Source organism: Canis aureus, chromosome 20 (assembly GCF_053574225.1).
Source record: "Canis aureus isolate CA01 chromosome 20, VMU_Caureus_v.1.0, whole genome shotgun sequence".
Classification (NCBI taxonomy): Eukaryota; Metazoa; Chordata; class Mammalia; order Carnivora; family Canidae; genus Canis; species Canis aureus.
The window spans coordinates 43,760,621-43,776,021 of record NC_135630.1 but is presented as its reverse complement, the minus strand read 5'-3'; the positions used below and the strand labels follow the sequence as shown (position 1 = coordinate 43,776,021).

General features: G+C 42.0%; 1 protein-coding gene across 6 annotated transcripts in view; it reads right to left on the bottom strand.

The window, feature by feature from the left end:
- The window catches only part of MGAT5 (alpha-1,6-mannosylglycoprotein 6-beta-N-acetylglucosaminyltransferase), a 345,976-nt gene that overhangs the window by 192,119 nt on the left and 138,456 nt on the right, over positions 1 to 15,401 (bottom strand). For all 6 annotated transcript variants that reach the window (XM_077861486.1, XM_077861488.1, XM_077861487.1 and 3 more), the window contains one exon: positions 8,928 to 9,092. In XM_077861486.1, the coding sequence (XP_077717612.1) occupies positions 8,928 to 9,092 (165 nt within the window). The remainder of the gene's footprint in view (positions 1 to 8,927; positions 9,093 to 15,401) is intronic.

Genomic DNA, 15,401 nt, shown 5'->3' with positions numbered 1-15,401 from the left:
TGGATCTGCAAAGTCAAAAGCAGAGCTTAAAAGGAAATCCATCAAAATCCCCACAAGCATTCATACCTAAGAAACTGTTTTAACCACCCAGAGATAGACACAGCCCCCTGCTCCCATTGAAACAACTTTAATTCTACAATTTTTTCTGAATTTTTAAATCTCAGGCTCCAGACTGCCTTTTTGAGACATGTGTCAATAAAAACAGGTAAAGGATGGAATGGTAAAGACAAGGGAGTATCCGTGGGAAAGCATATGCTATGCTGTGGCTGTGGAATGTCTAATGAATCAATACCATATGCAGACTGATAGTACAACTGTATACATGTACCCGATTTAGCCAAATTAAGAGCAAGTGGGATCTGTTGCCTTCTGATTAAAACGAGACTATTTCAGCCTGTCCTATCTCCAATCCACTGAAGAGCCCCATATAGAGGAATTTTCACCAACAAAAGCAAAGTGCACGGCCAATCCCATAGTACAGGTTCCTAAGAGCTCCTGTCCTTCACCAACCTCAAGTGGCTGGGGAAAACAGCATTCCTCACTGGGATACATACTCTGACTTACTGAAATGAAAAAAAGCCATGTACTTCTTGAAGGTTGAGTACTAAGTCTAAAGGATTAGTGGGTTCCCACTTTTCTGCAAGGACTACTCATTGATAGTCATCTCTACTACAGCTCGTTAGAAGTGTTTAAATCCTACTTACATAACCAGCCACCAAGAGTTACAAAATAAAGTCTTGTTATGTAGCCCTAGTTTTCTTAAAAGTGTAGCAAAGCAAGGCATTTCCCCCCTTGAACAAGATAACAGTCAACGGCAATGCAACTTTCCAGGTGCATTGGGGGATTCCAAAAGTATTCACTTAATTGTCAAAGCAGGCCAGTGGCAGACATACTGATCTAGAACTGACCACGTGGCCATCACTGTCACGATACAAGTTTTAGGACGGCAGCTGACCTGGTTCATGTCCCGGAGAGGAAGAAGTACATTCACTTGGACTCCTACTGAGATCCTGCTATTTGCCAGGCTCTCACTTAGGTACTGGGTTCAAAAGAAAAATGCAGGATATTTTGCCCATGCCTTCAAAGAGCTTAGAGCTTGGCTGTGGAGACAGATAAAGTATGGGAAGGTCCAAGGATGTACATAATAACAGTTGTGAAAACACAAAGCAAGGGCACCAGAAACTCCTGAGGCTGGAGGGGATCTCAGGAAGGCTTTTTATGGGAGCCAGTGCTTCAGAGGAGTCTTGGAAAAGCTGATAAAGAAGAACCAGGAAAGCAGAAGGGCATTCCAGGCCGAGGACAGAAACAGGTAAATGTATAACAGCATAAATAAATAGCAGGGTGTAGGCGAGGCAAGCTCCCCGCAGGGCTGTGCCACATTCAGCCATAACAGCAGCATTTCGAATGGGAGAAGGAAGGTTAGCATTCTGGAAGCTTCGTCGTCTGAACCACCAAGGAAAGAAAAGTTTGAGTCAGGCTTAGGACAATTATGATGAGATTGGGTGTGTTCGGGGTGGTATGGCTGCAGACGGTTTAGGACAATTCTGGAAATCCAAACCAATAATGTGACGTGGGTCTCTGGTAGTCATACCTATTTTATCTGCTGCCTGGGCTCTCTTTAAGGACTTTTCCCCCCACCGTGAAACCCTGGGGTGACCTGCATGATTCAGAGATACCCAATCAAGATGTCATCGAGTACTGTGACTAGATCATGGATAGGCATATACAGCAAGCCAAGATGATCTGAACCACACCCCTTCAAGAATGTTGCCAGCAACCTAGACCCCCCAGTGACCATTTCAACCACCACCCTGAGAAGATGGCCTTAGAATGAAGCCAAATCAGAAGGCAGGGCAGCTCAGCATCGTCTCTGGAAGTAGTCAACTGCATGGGCCCCCAACTCCCTTTCCATTTAAGATTTTTTTGCCTCTTTTTAAAGAGATTATTGACAACACATGGGTATCCTGCTAAGCCTTTAAGTACCGACAAAAAAGGTCCATTTGGGAACTGTAAATTTAAAGCACTCAAATGAACTAACACATACAAAATTATTTTCTAATCTATACAACATTACACAAATATTAGTTATTTGTGATATTCTAATAACTAGTTACTGCAATTTCCATTCTTACATCAACAAAATAAAAGCTACATCGATGTGGCTTGTAAACTGTAATTAACACTCATTTAGTGCTAACTTTGTACCAGGCATATGTCTGAGGTGGTTTACTTAATCCCCATCAACAACTACCATGAAAATGGGCACTACTATTATTTCCCCAATTGTACAAACGAGTAAAGAGGGCCATAGAAAAGTTAAGAAAGATGCCCATGGTCACAGAGGCATTAAAGTGGTGGAGCTGGGATCTGAACTAGGACAGCCTGGCTCCAAACCACTGCCTTCCACGAAGCCTTTCAAGTCCTGAGCACTAGAACCAATGTTCCAACTTCCTTTAAACTGATCTTCCTTAAACAAATGGCTTGCAGTAAAGCAACCCACATTAACACATGGCTACTGTCCTCACAAGATCCTGTCTTTGTGGGCTTGTTTCCTCAATAAAGGCATCACTTGGTCATGATGACAGCACCCCCCCCACCCCCCGCCTTGTTCTCTCCTGTCGTCCACCAGTGTCCTGACATCACCTCCACCTGACTCAGGTCTCTAATCCCCCTTCCCTTGGGCATCATGCACATGCCTCCTTTCAAGCCTTCTCCCACCCACTCCACTAAACTCTCTCACCTGGCTTCCCCCTTTAAAGCACCCCACTTCCACTTGGCCACTAATTCTTCTCCAAAAACTCAGGTCTCGTCTCATTGTCCTCCTGCTTTATTTAAAGTCCCCTCAGTTGTCACTGCTTCCATAACCAATACAAACTTCTGAGTTTTACTCTTCACAGACTCCCTCAACCTACCTTGTTCAGGATCATCTCCTTTTCTACTGCTCCAAATATGCTACGTAAGTTGTTTCACGCTGTAAAGTGGATCTTGGGGGACCTGTCTTGTTTTTCTTACCTTATTTAATTTACTCTCTCATGTCTTGATAATTATATACTCTGAGAAAAATTAATAAAATAGAATTTCCTCTAACCCATTCCTGTAATTTAAATCTACTCTCTCAGACTACTTTGCCATCATTATTCTGAATTAGCGGCTCTTTCATGAAAAGAAATAATTACCTTCTATAGAAGCAGGAGTAAAATGCATGTTGCCAAAAATTTACTGGAGTGGGTCCAGGAAAGGAGTTTCTTAAAGGTCAGGATCCCAAGAGCCTTCCGGGAGTTTATAAAAATCTCTTTCTTGGAGGTCTCAAAGATCAGTTGCAAAGCTAAAAGTGGTTGGGGCTGAGGACTTGCCAACAGCCTTGCAAGGAAGAGAGATTTTTTTTTTTAAAGATTTTATTTATTTATTTATGAGAGAAAGAGAGAGAGAGAGAGAGAGAGAGAGAGAGGCAGAGACACAGGCAGAAGGAGAAGCAGGCTCCATGCAGGGAGCCTGATGTGGGACTCGATCCCCGGACTCCAGGACCACACCCTAGGCCAAAGGCAGGTGCTAAACTGCTGAGCCACCCAGGGATCCCGAGAGAAGGATATTTTATGTGTTGGCTGGCCCATCAGCTGAGCACAACATCCTAGCATCTTTCTGCACTGGTCTTAAGTGAAACATCAGATTCCAATACTACCTTGTAGATCAGGGCTCCTCAACCACCGTACAATTGATACTTTTAAAAAATGTTTATTTATTCATGAAAAACACATAGTGAGAGGCAGAGACATAGGCAACGGGAGAAGCAGGCTTCTGTGGGGAGCCTGATGCGGCACTCAATCCCAGAACCCTGGGATCACAACCTGAGCCAAAGGCAGACGTGTGACCACTGGGCCACCCAGGTGCCCCTACAATTGACATTTTAGGCTAGAGAGTTTGCTATTGTGGGGGCTAGCCTATGCACCACAGATTGTTTGGCAGCATCCTTGGCCTCTTTCTACTAGATTCCAATAGTACCTCCTAGATGTCAACCAGAAATGTCTCCAGACATCGCTAAGCATGGCCAGGGGGGTGGAGGGGTTTGCAAAATTGCCAGCAGTTGAGCATCAGTGCTATAAATATCCATGCTCATAAGGTTAGCATCACTTCTCTCGAACTATAGTTCTCTTTCTCTTCCTCCTCCTGCCCTCCCTTTCTCCTTCTTCATGACAAAAATCAAAACACCCTGACCACACAAAATGAAAACCACACCAGCAATGACATACATTTTTCTAGGAAGATACCAAAAGAATTATCTCTGACAAGCAGCCAAGTATTTAGTGCTGTCCTTATAAAGAATGAAACTGGAAACGACATGTACATGTAGATATACATGTAGATGTAGAAACAACTGTTTCTCACCATGTTAATAAGAAAGCACCCAGCCCTCTCCTGTCTGCCCAGCCATCTGGAGTGCCACACACCGGCCATTACCTGATCCCCAAAAAGCCACCTGTGGAGCTGGGCAGGGTGTTGAGGCACTTTAGGTGCTACTCCAACACAACTGGTAACATGGGGACCCAAGTGAGAAAACAACACAGATGCAAGTTAATTTCAAGGTTCATTAGCAGCACAAAAGGGGGAAAATTGCACTTCCAAATGCAAGTCCTGAAACTCAGCAGGGACATTTTTCATTTTCAGTTTTTAAATGGTAGAATAATAATTATGGTTCTTTTTATTGAGAACAGCATCCAAGCTCAAATACATTGCACGTCACCTGCAGACACTGTGATACTACACATACTACACAGTGTGTGATTACTGACGTTTGTGAAATGTAGGCCTGGCTAAAGTTTGGTTTAGACTCACTATTGGACATCAGCCTTAATGTTATCATCAAGTTGTGCCTTATAGCTAACCCTCAATGCTGGTGACTTATTCAGCTGATGTGAATGACAACTAGTTCTTTAAAGCATAAGTAAATAAATGCAGAGGTACACACGCACTCATGCCCCCCCCCCCGCCCCAACTGATCGAAAGAGTGCCCATTCCCTAAAATACTACCATCTAGAGTTGTAACCATCACATTCTATGAAGACTCCACAGCATGGAAGCATTTGTGGGAAGCTCAGACATGACAGATTAAAAAAGCAAAACAAAACAAAAACAAAAACAAAACTCTACTTCATAGGTGGTGTTTGCTAAGGTTTGAGTAAAGGAAATGAGATGCCAAGCCCCACTTCCATGCAAATCCCATAAGCAGAAATGGAAAAGAGGAACCAAAAGGAGACATTCCTTTTAGCAATGAAACCACATGCTGTCCCCTCCAGCACAATCCAATCCCAGGGGGCGTTTATTGTGTACTTTCAACAGGTAGGCTTTGGACAAGGCACTAAGGACAAAACAAAGATCAAGTGGACACTGTCAGGCCTCAAAAGGCAAGCACTTTCATTATCACAATTTTTTTTTTTTTTTTTTTTACCTTTCCTCTATGTTGCACACGGCAAAGAACAACAGATCCAATGCTATTCACTCTGCTTCATAATTTAAGATCATAAAAGTAGAGAAAAGCAGAATCGGTCTTTCCAAAAACAAATGCCTCATTCTGAAAGTGTGTAATTTTGGTAAAGATTCAAGTTCTTTCAAGGAGTAGAAACTGATTTACTATGTGACTGGTTGAAGGGTGGGGATATTTTAAAATCTAGATTTTTGTTTCTTCGAGTCATTTTCGTCTTCCAGAAGTTAAACCAAGCTCAAGAACGCAGTTCGAGCTAATTCTTGATTTCAATGGAGTTCATTTCCAGCGAGATTTCTCTAGGGGAACGTTGCTTTCACAGAATAAAAAAGCCCAAGAGTGATAAATTTAGAAAGAAAAGCCATTTTGGATACAAGGTACAGAAAATACAGCTAAACAGAGGAAGGGCACACGCATACACACGTATACAGAGCTATGCCTAAAAAGAAAATAAATTTAGGGAACCCTTCTTCAACTGCTATGGGTACCTAATTTAGAAGCAGTTTAGAGCCAACCAGAAGATATATCAGCAAGCAATAAGACACAACAGTAAGCAATCAGAAACATCAGCGAGCAATAAGACACCAGAGTAAGCAGTAAAGACACACCAGGGAGAACATTTCTGAGCAATTACCACATGTCTTAATGCAAAAAGAAAGAGAGAAAAACTTCACTCAGGATTGGAACCCTCTTAAAAAAAAATTGGAACCCTCTAAAAATGAACGCTCTCCAGGCTCCAGAGCAGGGGTCTGGGGACAATATGGCCATGGATTGGAGAGAGGGCAACAAAAGCAATAAATGGCTTTTTCCTGAACAAGTGTACAAACTTACATTTTATCCTTCTCTTTGGCACCCTAATCTACAGACAGGGCAAACAGTTTAGAAATAGGTTGTTCAACTGACAAAATATAAAGCCCTCCTCCCCACTCCCTCATGTCTACATCCACTGTGGCCATTAAGGCCTAAGGGAGGACTGCCCGTGCACACAGATGGGACAAGCTTGTTTTTACACAGGCTGGCCATAAAAACAGACCCTTAAGACACAGAGAACTTCCTTAGTAGACAGGTTATTAAATATCCCAGGAAACTGTCAGCTCTCTAGGAGCCTCTAAGAAAATGGCAGCATATTTTTCTAAAGTTGCCCTTTTGTGATGATTTACAAACGAGAGCCAGGAAGATGGAGCCAACACTCACAACCTCTTCTCTTAATGCTGCTGGGTCTTAAGCTGAGCTCAGAGGATTCCTACACTAAAGGTATCCCCCCTCCAAACACTTCAACTCCATAAAACCTGTGAAACCAGTAATGCAATCATAGACGTTGAGAAGACGGAGTAAAATCATGTGCCTCCAAGGATCACAAGCAGTGACCGGTATTTCCTGGATAGTTGCTGGATGTTAGTTTCCTCCTCTTCCTGCCAATTATTTCCTGAGTCACAATCCACTTCTAATCTGTGTCTCTTTCATGAGGACCCTATGCCTCAATACTACCTACTTTCAAAATGTAACTTCCTATGAGAAGCCTCATAGCTACCTCCCCTTACATGGCCACCTTTTATGGGATTTTATGCATATATGCTATCTTCTTAATTGGCCATTAAAAATCTCAGAGTGTAGCATATACAAAAGATGCAAAGGAGTGACAATGAGGTTAATTACTAAAGGCACAACTCTAAATTGGCTCCCTTCTCCTCCTGCCCACCCCCACAAAACACACAAAATCCTAAAGGTCCTTTAAATACTAGTAAAAACAGAGTACCAGTGGCACATGGAAAGGAGACCCATCAGACCCAACAACTTAGAAATCGTGCTCAAGAGGGGTTAATGGAGTAAGCTAACTAACTCAATACATGGAGTTAGGATCCCGCTTGAAAGAAGGAGCCACCGACTCCCTCCCAATTCACTCCTGAAGTTCTATCCACCGTTCTGAACCCAGGTACCTGAAGCCCAGGCGGTGTGAGTCTCCCTGTGAGCCTGGCACACAAACAGGACAGAGTCAGCAAGATCCCTTCTCAGGGCAGAGAGTGACAACTGACTTATTTACATGGGCCGTATACAACAGAGGCCGTGTGAAGCAGTGAAGGTAAAGGCAGACAAAGCACCCCACTCCACCTCTGGAAACAGGAAAACGCAGAACTGCCAGGAAATCAGATAGGACCTTTTCAGTAGCGTTTCCTACTGGGGACGGGGGTGGAGGAGTGGAGGTTGGAGAGGCATGGGTTCCATTTATTAATAAGCAGCTCAACACAGTGGGAGGTTTTCTTGTCTAATTACAGAAGCTGTTGAAAACTGCAGGGAAGATAGGATTTATGGCCCAGATGACACTGCCTCTGTGTTGTAATTAAAAGTTATTTTTAATACTTTTCTTGGGTTGGACACTTTGGATTATTAGAAATATATTTTGTGATTTAACACTTGCTAAAGGGCAAAGAACATAACAGAAAGGTAATACAACAAGCTTGCATAATGTGAAACAATTAAATGTTTTGACACTAGGAGGTAGGAAAGGAGAAGAATCTCTCCTGCTAAAGTCCGTACATTTCTATAATGCAAGTCAGAGGTAGAGAGAAACCAAAAAGTACACTAAATTAGATTTTCAAAGTATCCGAAAGCAACCCAGCCCCTTATTTTATCCATTCGCTAGAGTTTGGATACCACCACCAGAAATGCAGACAACTCATCTACAACCGTTCACCCAAAGCACCTTATCCTAATCCTCGGGCTCTGCTTTGTCATCCTAATAAGAACAAGTCCTGGCTAAATACAGAGACCCAGAGGCTAACCCCAGGACAGTGCGATGGGGATATCCGACACAAGCCATAGGCAATACACACTGTACGTGATTTGAGCTTTTTCTTTAATCTATTCTTCTTCTCTCATCCAAGAGTCTAGTTTTAAGAAGGGACTAGACTAAATCCACCCCAGGGAGAAACGGAGGTTGGTGTCCATGAGTGGGCAGCAGAATCAGCCCAAGATTGGGTGGGGTCCATTTATTTCATCAGTGCCATTTCCAGAATTTGCATCTCCCCATATACACACAGGAGGCATTTTCTGCAATCGTGGCTCTTCTTTAACAATGGGAAGGAGAGAATCTATTATATGGAACAGATTTTTTGAAACTGACAAAAATGAGGAGAAAGGACCTCCAACTGGCATGAGCTTCCCAGATAACCTCTCTATTTCACTTATCCATGCTATGAATCTTCTCATTAAAAGTGAATTCCAGGAGCTCATTATGTGAAATATGTCACAGAAGCCACCAGGATTACGAATCATGATGAAACTTTAAAAGTCTTTTAACATGTTAATCAAAAACAAATTCAAAATCAGCTTTAGAGGGGCCGTACCAAGTTTATGACATTGATACCAGGAAGAACCACTGTGCTCCTTTATTCTCTTCCTGGTTCAAAGCAGAGTCTGACTCCAAGTCAGGACACACAAGTGCCGTTCTTACCTGCCACATTAATTTTCTCAAGTGCTACCAAGCTGGGAACAGCCGTAGTGGAGTTGGTCGAGTTTGTCCCTGTGCCATTGACAACAAGATTGTCCACTTTTGACTCTAACTTGCCAATGCGCTGCAAGATGTTATCCAACAGCACAGCAAGAGTTTTCTTCAGATCTGTAAAAGAAAATGCAGATAGTTGAAAAATTCTTTGGCCTCTGTATGTTTGTCTGCTGCATGCGTGCGCTTGCTCTCTTTCTCTCGCTCTCCCTCCTCCTCCTCTCTGTCTCTCTCGGACATGGAGAACAGAAAGTAGCACAGTCAAGAAGTACTATCTGAAGACATGTCCTAACAAACCCTATCTTATAGATGACAGAGACCATCTTCAAGTGGTCAAGACAGTACAAAACAAATCGGTCTTTTCTATGATGTGAGTTTGGCAGTAGGTGACATAAAATTATTCCCAGCCACTAGGCTGATCGAGAAAACCCAGTATTCCTTAGCATTTAGTCAAAGCACTCTGTTAAATTCCTCCTTCCTACAGCATAGTAGTCTGACCTAGAGAATGACAACCCCAAAGTGCAGAAAGGCCTTGAAGTAGCTTCTGGATCAAGTTCCTTGTCATTGGGACACCTGGGTGGCTCAGTGGTTGAGCATCTGCCTTTGGCTCAGGTTGTGATCTTGGGTTCCTGGGATCAAGTCCCCGCATCAGGATCCCGGCAGGGAGCCTGCTTGTCCCTCTGCCTATGTCTCTGCCTCTCTCTCTCTCTCTCATGAACAAATAAACAAAATCTTTGAAAAGAAAGTTGTTATTTTTAGTGCTATATCCTCCAGTACATCCCAATTTTTTTCCTGTTTTTATTTCTGTTAGTTACTTATGATAATACTTAATAAAAACTCCAGTTCCCAATTCCAGGCATGTTGGATAACTCAGAAGTAACTATAAGGAGATTTAGAAATATACTTAAATTAAGACCAGATTGATTGATTGATTCATTCATTCATTCAAGAAATATTTACTAAACAACTACTGTGTGCCAGGCACTGTCCTAGATGCTGGGGATATTCTCTCATGGTGCTTACATTTAAGAGTTGATTCCCTTTTGTACACGTGTGACTGTGGGTTAAATGCTACACTTCTCTCAGACAAAATTATAGACACTTTACCCTCATATATACATAAGCATTTACTAAGTTTGTACACAAGGTATTCCACACACACAAGAAGATTAAGCTTCTCTCTTCTGGAAACGCATAATCAAAAGAAGATACATTGATTTGCACATGTGAGGAAGGCAGAAAGACAACAGGCTGGCCACCCATGTGAATAGAATCCAGCCTCATTAATGAGCTGGGAGTGGTTCAGGGGAAAAGTGCATAGGTGTGGGTAGCAGGATATGGAAAGTCCTGAACTGAGACAAATGCAAAATTGCCACTTTCCCTCCTACTGGGAACAGGGCAAACCTGCTTTGAGTAGGTGATCTCATCTTGCCAGGAAAAAGCACACACCAGATCAGTTCACCAACCCCAAGACACAGCCAACCAACCTTGACCCTCAGCCGTAAGGCACTCAGGCTAGGCTGTCTGTACTATGTTGTCAAGTGGAGAGGAAAGCCATTAAAACAGAGACAGAGTGTGGGATTAACATGCAAGTCTGTAGTGTGGCTTACAAATGGGAGGCATGGTTGGAGCAGACCAAACATTACAAGCAGAACCAAACCCACACCTTTCTCCTGAAAGTCTGGTGAGTTCTGAGCTTGGCATAAGCACAACCTCCCCACTACTCTCCCCAAACTGAACATCAGACTTTCTCACAATGTTAGCCTCTGTAGCAGTCCATTCATTCATTCTAACAAATACCTGACCGGGGCTATTTTTTGGTCTTCAGAGGGTCTTTTGCCCACAGGTGGGAAGCAGCTGGCCACAACATTATGGCAACAGAGCTCAAAATAGCATTATAACAGAGAAGGGCAGAAAGAAACTATTGTTTCCTGGATGCCTACTACATGCCACATAGGAATCTAAGAAACCCCACGTTATCTTAATCTCCTCTGCGAGGCTGGTGAGGTACATGACTTCATTTTATATAGATGAGAACACGGAGGTTCCCGGACATGAAGTTATGTGCTCATGGCTATAGAGATAATTAACTGGAATGGGGACTTGAGTCAGGTTGGCTTAATTCCCTGATGCCTCAATGGACCAGCCAGAAGTCGAGAGCCAGGGTAGATAGAAAAAGAATTCAAGTGTGAAATTCAGTGTCTCTCATTCACAACATTGTGGTGAAGGGCCCAGACTCTGGAGCCAAAGTTTCTAGGTTTACGTCCTTATTGTTCACGCCTATTTCCTTATCTTTAAAAAAAGTGATAAGAATAAGTAAACCTAGGGATATCTGGGTGGCTCAGTGGTTGAGCATCTACCTTTGGCTCAGGTCATGATCCTGGAGTACTGGGATCAAATTCCACACTGGGATCCTTGCATGGAGCCTGCTTCTCCCTCTGCTTGTGTCTCTGCCTCTCTGTGTCTCTCAGGAATAAATAAATAAAATCTTAAAAAAAAAAAAAAAGGATAAGCTTACCTCTTTGGGTTGTTACGTGGACTGACTTCATGAGTTAATATTTATAAAATGTTTGGAATACCACTTGGTGCATAGTAAGCCCTATACAACTTCCTGCTACATATAAAAGTAAAAAAATAAAACTGTCCTCTGGAAAACGCTCTCATCCTTTCTCAAGAAATCTCTTCCCAAGTGATGAAGGAGTTTATCACTTTATCGAAAGGGTCATGAGCTTGCTCTCCTCTAGGGGCTGCAGTGCCATGGTTAGCGTGACTCACCCTCTACCCCTGGCACATCCTTAACTGGTGTATGCAGGAGCCACCAGCTTTGCTCATATAATGAATCAAAAGCATCAACTGCTTCTCCAGAAACCTGAAGATTGCCAGAGACCAGCCATGCAGACAGGGGCAGTGGTACCACTGGGAGGTGACTGCAGTGTTAAAAAACCAAACTCCTCTAGCCTTTTTGCCTGGAGGCTCTATAACCAGTCAAACAGCCCACAAGTAAAAATGGCATTTAACTATTACCAGCGATTGAGATTAGCCATACACAGAAGCCCTTCATTAGGGTTTCTTAGCTTTAACACTATTGACGCTTTGGGCCAGAAAATTCTTTGCTGCTGAGGGATGTCCTAGGCATTAAAGGTGTTTGGCAGCATCCCTGGCCTCGAGCACTGAATGACAGTAGCATTCCCTCCATGTGACAACCAAAACACCTCCAGATGTTGCCAATGTCCCAATTTGAGAACCACTGAGTTAGGCATATTCTCTCAATCCTTTCTTCCTCACCGCCCCTTTGTATAGGAGGAGTGTGAGGACAGTCACTGAATTTGCATTATGTATGACTTCCATTTGCTAAGGCACCACTACAAATACAATGTGAAGTCCAATGAAGGAATCGGCCCTCCTCCCTACAGGAGCTGACAGCGGCCCATTCCATGCCAATGGTCCCTCAAGGGCTGCTAACCTTCTGCAACTTTTTGTCTTTTTGTTAAAAGGCAAGAGGACTACTGAACAGAGCCCCCCCCAACCCGTGGTTATTGGTGATAGTCACTGGTGGAGCACACCCTACAGAGAACATAAAACTGCCACATCAACATTAAGATTATATAAACAAATAGAAAGATATTATATTCCGTGCTCATGAACTGGAAGAATTTTATTAAAATGTCTATACTACCCAAATCAATCTACAGTTTTAATGTAATCACTATCAAATACCAACAATATTTTTCACAGAACTAGAATAATCCTAAAATTTGTATGGAACCGCAAAAGACCTTGAGTAACCAAACCAATCTTTAGAAAGAAGACCAAAGCTGAAGGTATTATAATTCCAGATTTCAGGATATGTTACAAAGCTATAGTAATCAAAACAGTATGGTATAGGCACAGAAACAGGCACATAGATCAATCAACCAGAATACAGAGTCCAGAAATAAACCCACAATTGTATGGTCAATTAATCTATGACAAAGGAGGCAAGAGTATTCAATGGGAAAAAGGATCTTCAACAAATAATGTTGGGAAAACTGGACAGTTACATGTAAAAGAGTGAAAGTGGACTACTTTCTTATACCAGACACAAAAATAAACTTAAAATGGATTAAAGACCTAAATGTTAGATGTGAATCATAAGAACCATAGAAAAGAGCACAGGTATTAATTTCTCTGACATGGACCATAATAACATTTTTCTAGATAGCTCCTGAAACAAGGAAAACAAAGGCAAAAATAAACTATTGGGACTACATCAAAATAAAAAGCCTGTGCACAGTGAAGGAAACAATAGACAAAACAAAAAGATGACCTACTGAATGGGAAAAGATATTTGCAAATGATATATCCAATAGGAGGTTCATATCCACAACATATAAGGAACTTCTACAACTCAATACAAAAAAAAAAAACAAAAAAACCCACAAATAATTCAATTAAAAAATGGGCAGGAGACATCAACAGGCATTTCTCCAGAGAAAACATCCAGATTGCCACCAGACACATGAAAAGATGGTCAACCTCACTCATCATCAGGGAAATGCAAATCAAAACTACCATGAGACATCATCACCTCACACATGTCAGAATGGCTAAAATCACCAACACAAGAAACCACAAGGGTTGGTGAGGATGTGGAGGAAAAGGAACCTTCATGTACTGTTGGTGGGAATGCAAACTGGTGAAGCCACTGTGGAGAACACTATAGAGGTTCCTCAAAAAATTAAAAATAGAAATATAGTAATGATCCAGTATACCACTAATATGACTAACTGGGCATTTACTCTAAGAATAGGAAAACACTCATTCAAAAAGATATATGCACCTCTCTCTTTATTGTAGCATAATTTATAAGAGCCAAATTATGGAAGTAATCTAAGTGCTCATTAATAGACAAATGACTAAGAAAAATGTGTGTACACAAAGGAATATCCTATAGCTGTAAAAAAGGATAAAATCATGCCATTTGAGACAACATGGATGGAGCTAGAGAGTACTATGCTAAGTGAACTACATCAGACTGAAAAAGACAAATGCCTTATTATAAAACAGCAGAATCAGACCATACATAAAATGAACACCTGCCATACAGAAGGGAGTGCGGGATGGGCAAAATAGGTGAAGAGGAGTGGGACACACAGGCTCAGTTATGAACAGAATAAATCACAGGAATACATGGCACAGCATAAAGAATACAGTCATCATTATGGTAATAGCGATGTAATGGGAGAGATGGTAATTACACTAGTGATGAACACAGCATAATGTATGAACTCGTCAAATTGCTAAGTCACACACATGAAACTAATGTAATATCGGGTGTCAACTCTATTAAAAGAATGTCAAAAAACAAGAAGGCATTCTTTTTCAGTTCCTAAAATATAGTCACCAATACGGGTGACCTACTATCTCTTGTTGATCACACCTATTAGAGAGTGAACTCTGTGACTATGACGTGGTACACATCAAAGGGAAGTCATGATGATAAGGTTGCTGACGTGACCACACCTACTAGAGAATGACCTCTGTGACTATAGGACATGGTACATCAAAGGGAAGTCATGATGATAAGGATGCTGACGTTCACTATCACAGCTACTACTCCGTACCACTGCCACCACTGCTGCCACTGACTGAGTTCTATGCACCAGCTGCTGTCCTCAGTATTCTCATGGATTACCTCATGTGGTCCTGCCAAGACAATATGAGGACTATATTATAGTTACCACCTCCATTTAATAAATTATAAACCACAACACTGAGAAGTGAAGAAATTTGCCCCGGATGATTGCAGATCAAGGATTCGATCTCAGTCAGGTTCCAGACCCAATGGCTCTTACCTACCATACCATACTGCCTCTTAAGAACCACTATGGACCTGCCAGCCAGCAAGCGTCTCAGACCTGCTGCTTCTGAACACACTTATCAGGGAATAACCTCTGGGCTTTTGCCATGTGTTTTTGTTAAATCCTATCCCAACCATCCTCATGACCCACTGATGCCACTGTTCTGTGATCAACTCCAACACTAAAAATAATGAAGAGTCTGCATTTCCATATCTTCTGCCACAAAATGAAAATGGAATATAAAGCAATCAAGAACTCTGGACTCTCTAGGCACCTTACCTGGATAGGCATGTTTTCTCTCCCAGGGTGAAAGAAAAGTTCATTTTCAACAAGCAGCTGTTTGAGTCACTATTTCAAAACAGTTCGACAGAATATAATAAAACACACAAGGGCAAAAATGATGTCAAGCCCATCTTTGTGTCTTTACAAACTGGCACATCACAGCACTTGGTTGCGTGTGTGTTACGTAAGTGAACAAATGAATGAATGAACCACCAAATAAATGGACTACAGTCTTCTCACCAATCAGGCTGAAGAAATTATACCTTTCTAGGTGATGAAACTATTTCTCACCTTTGCATTGTAC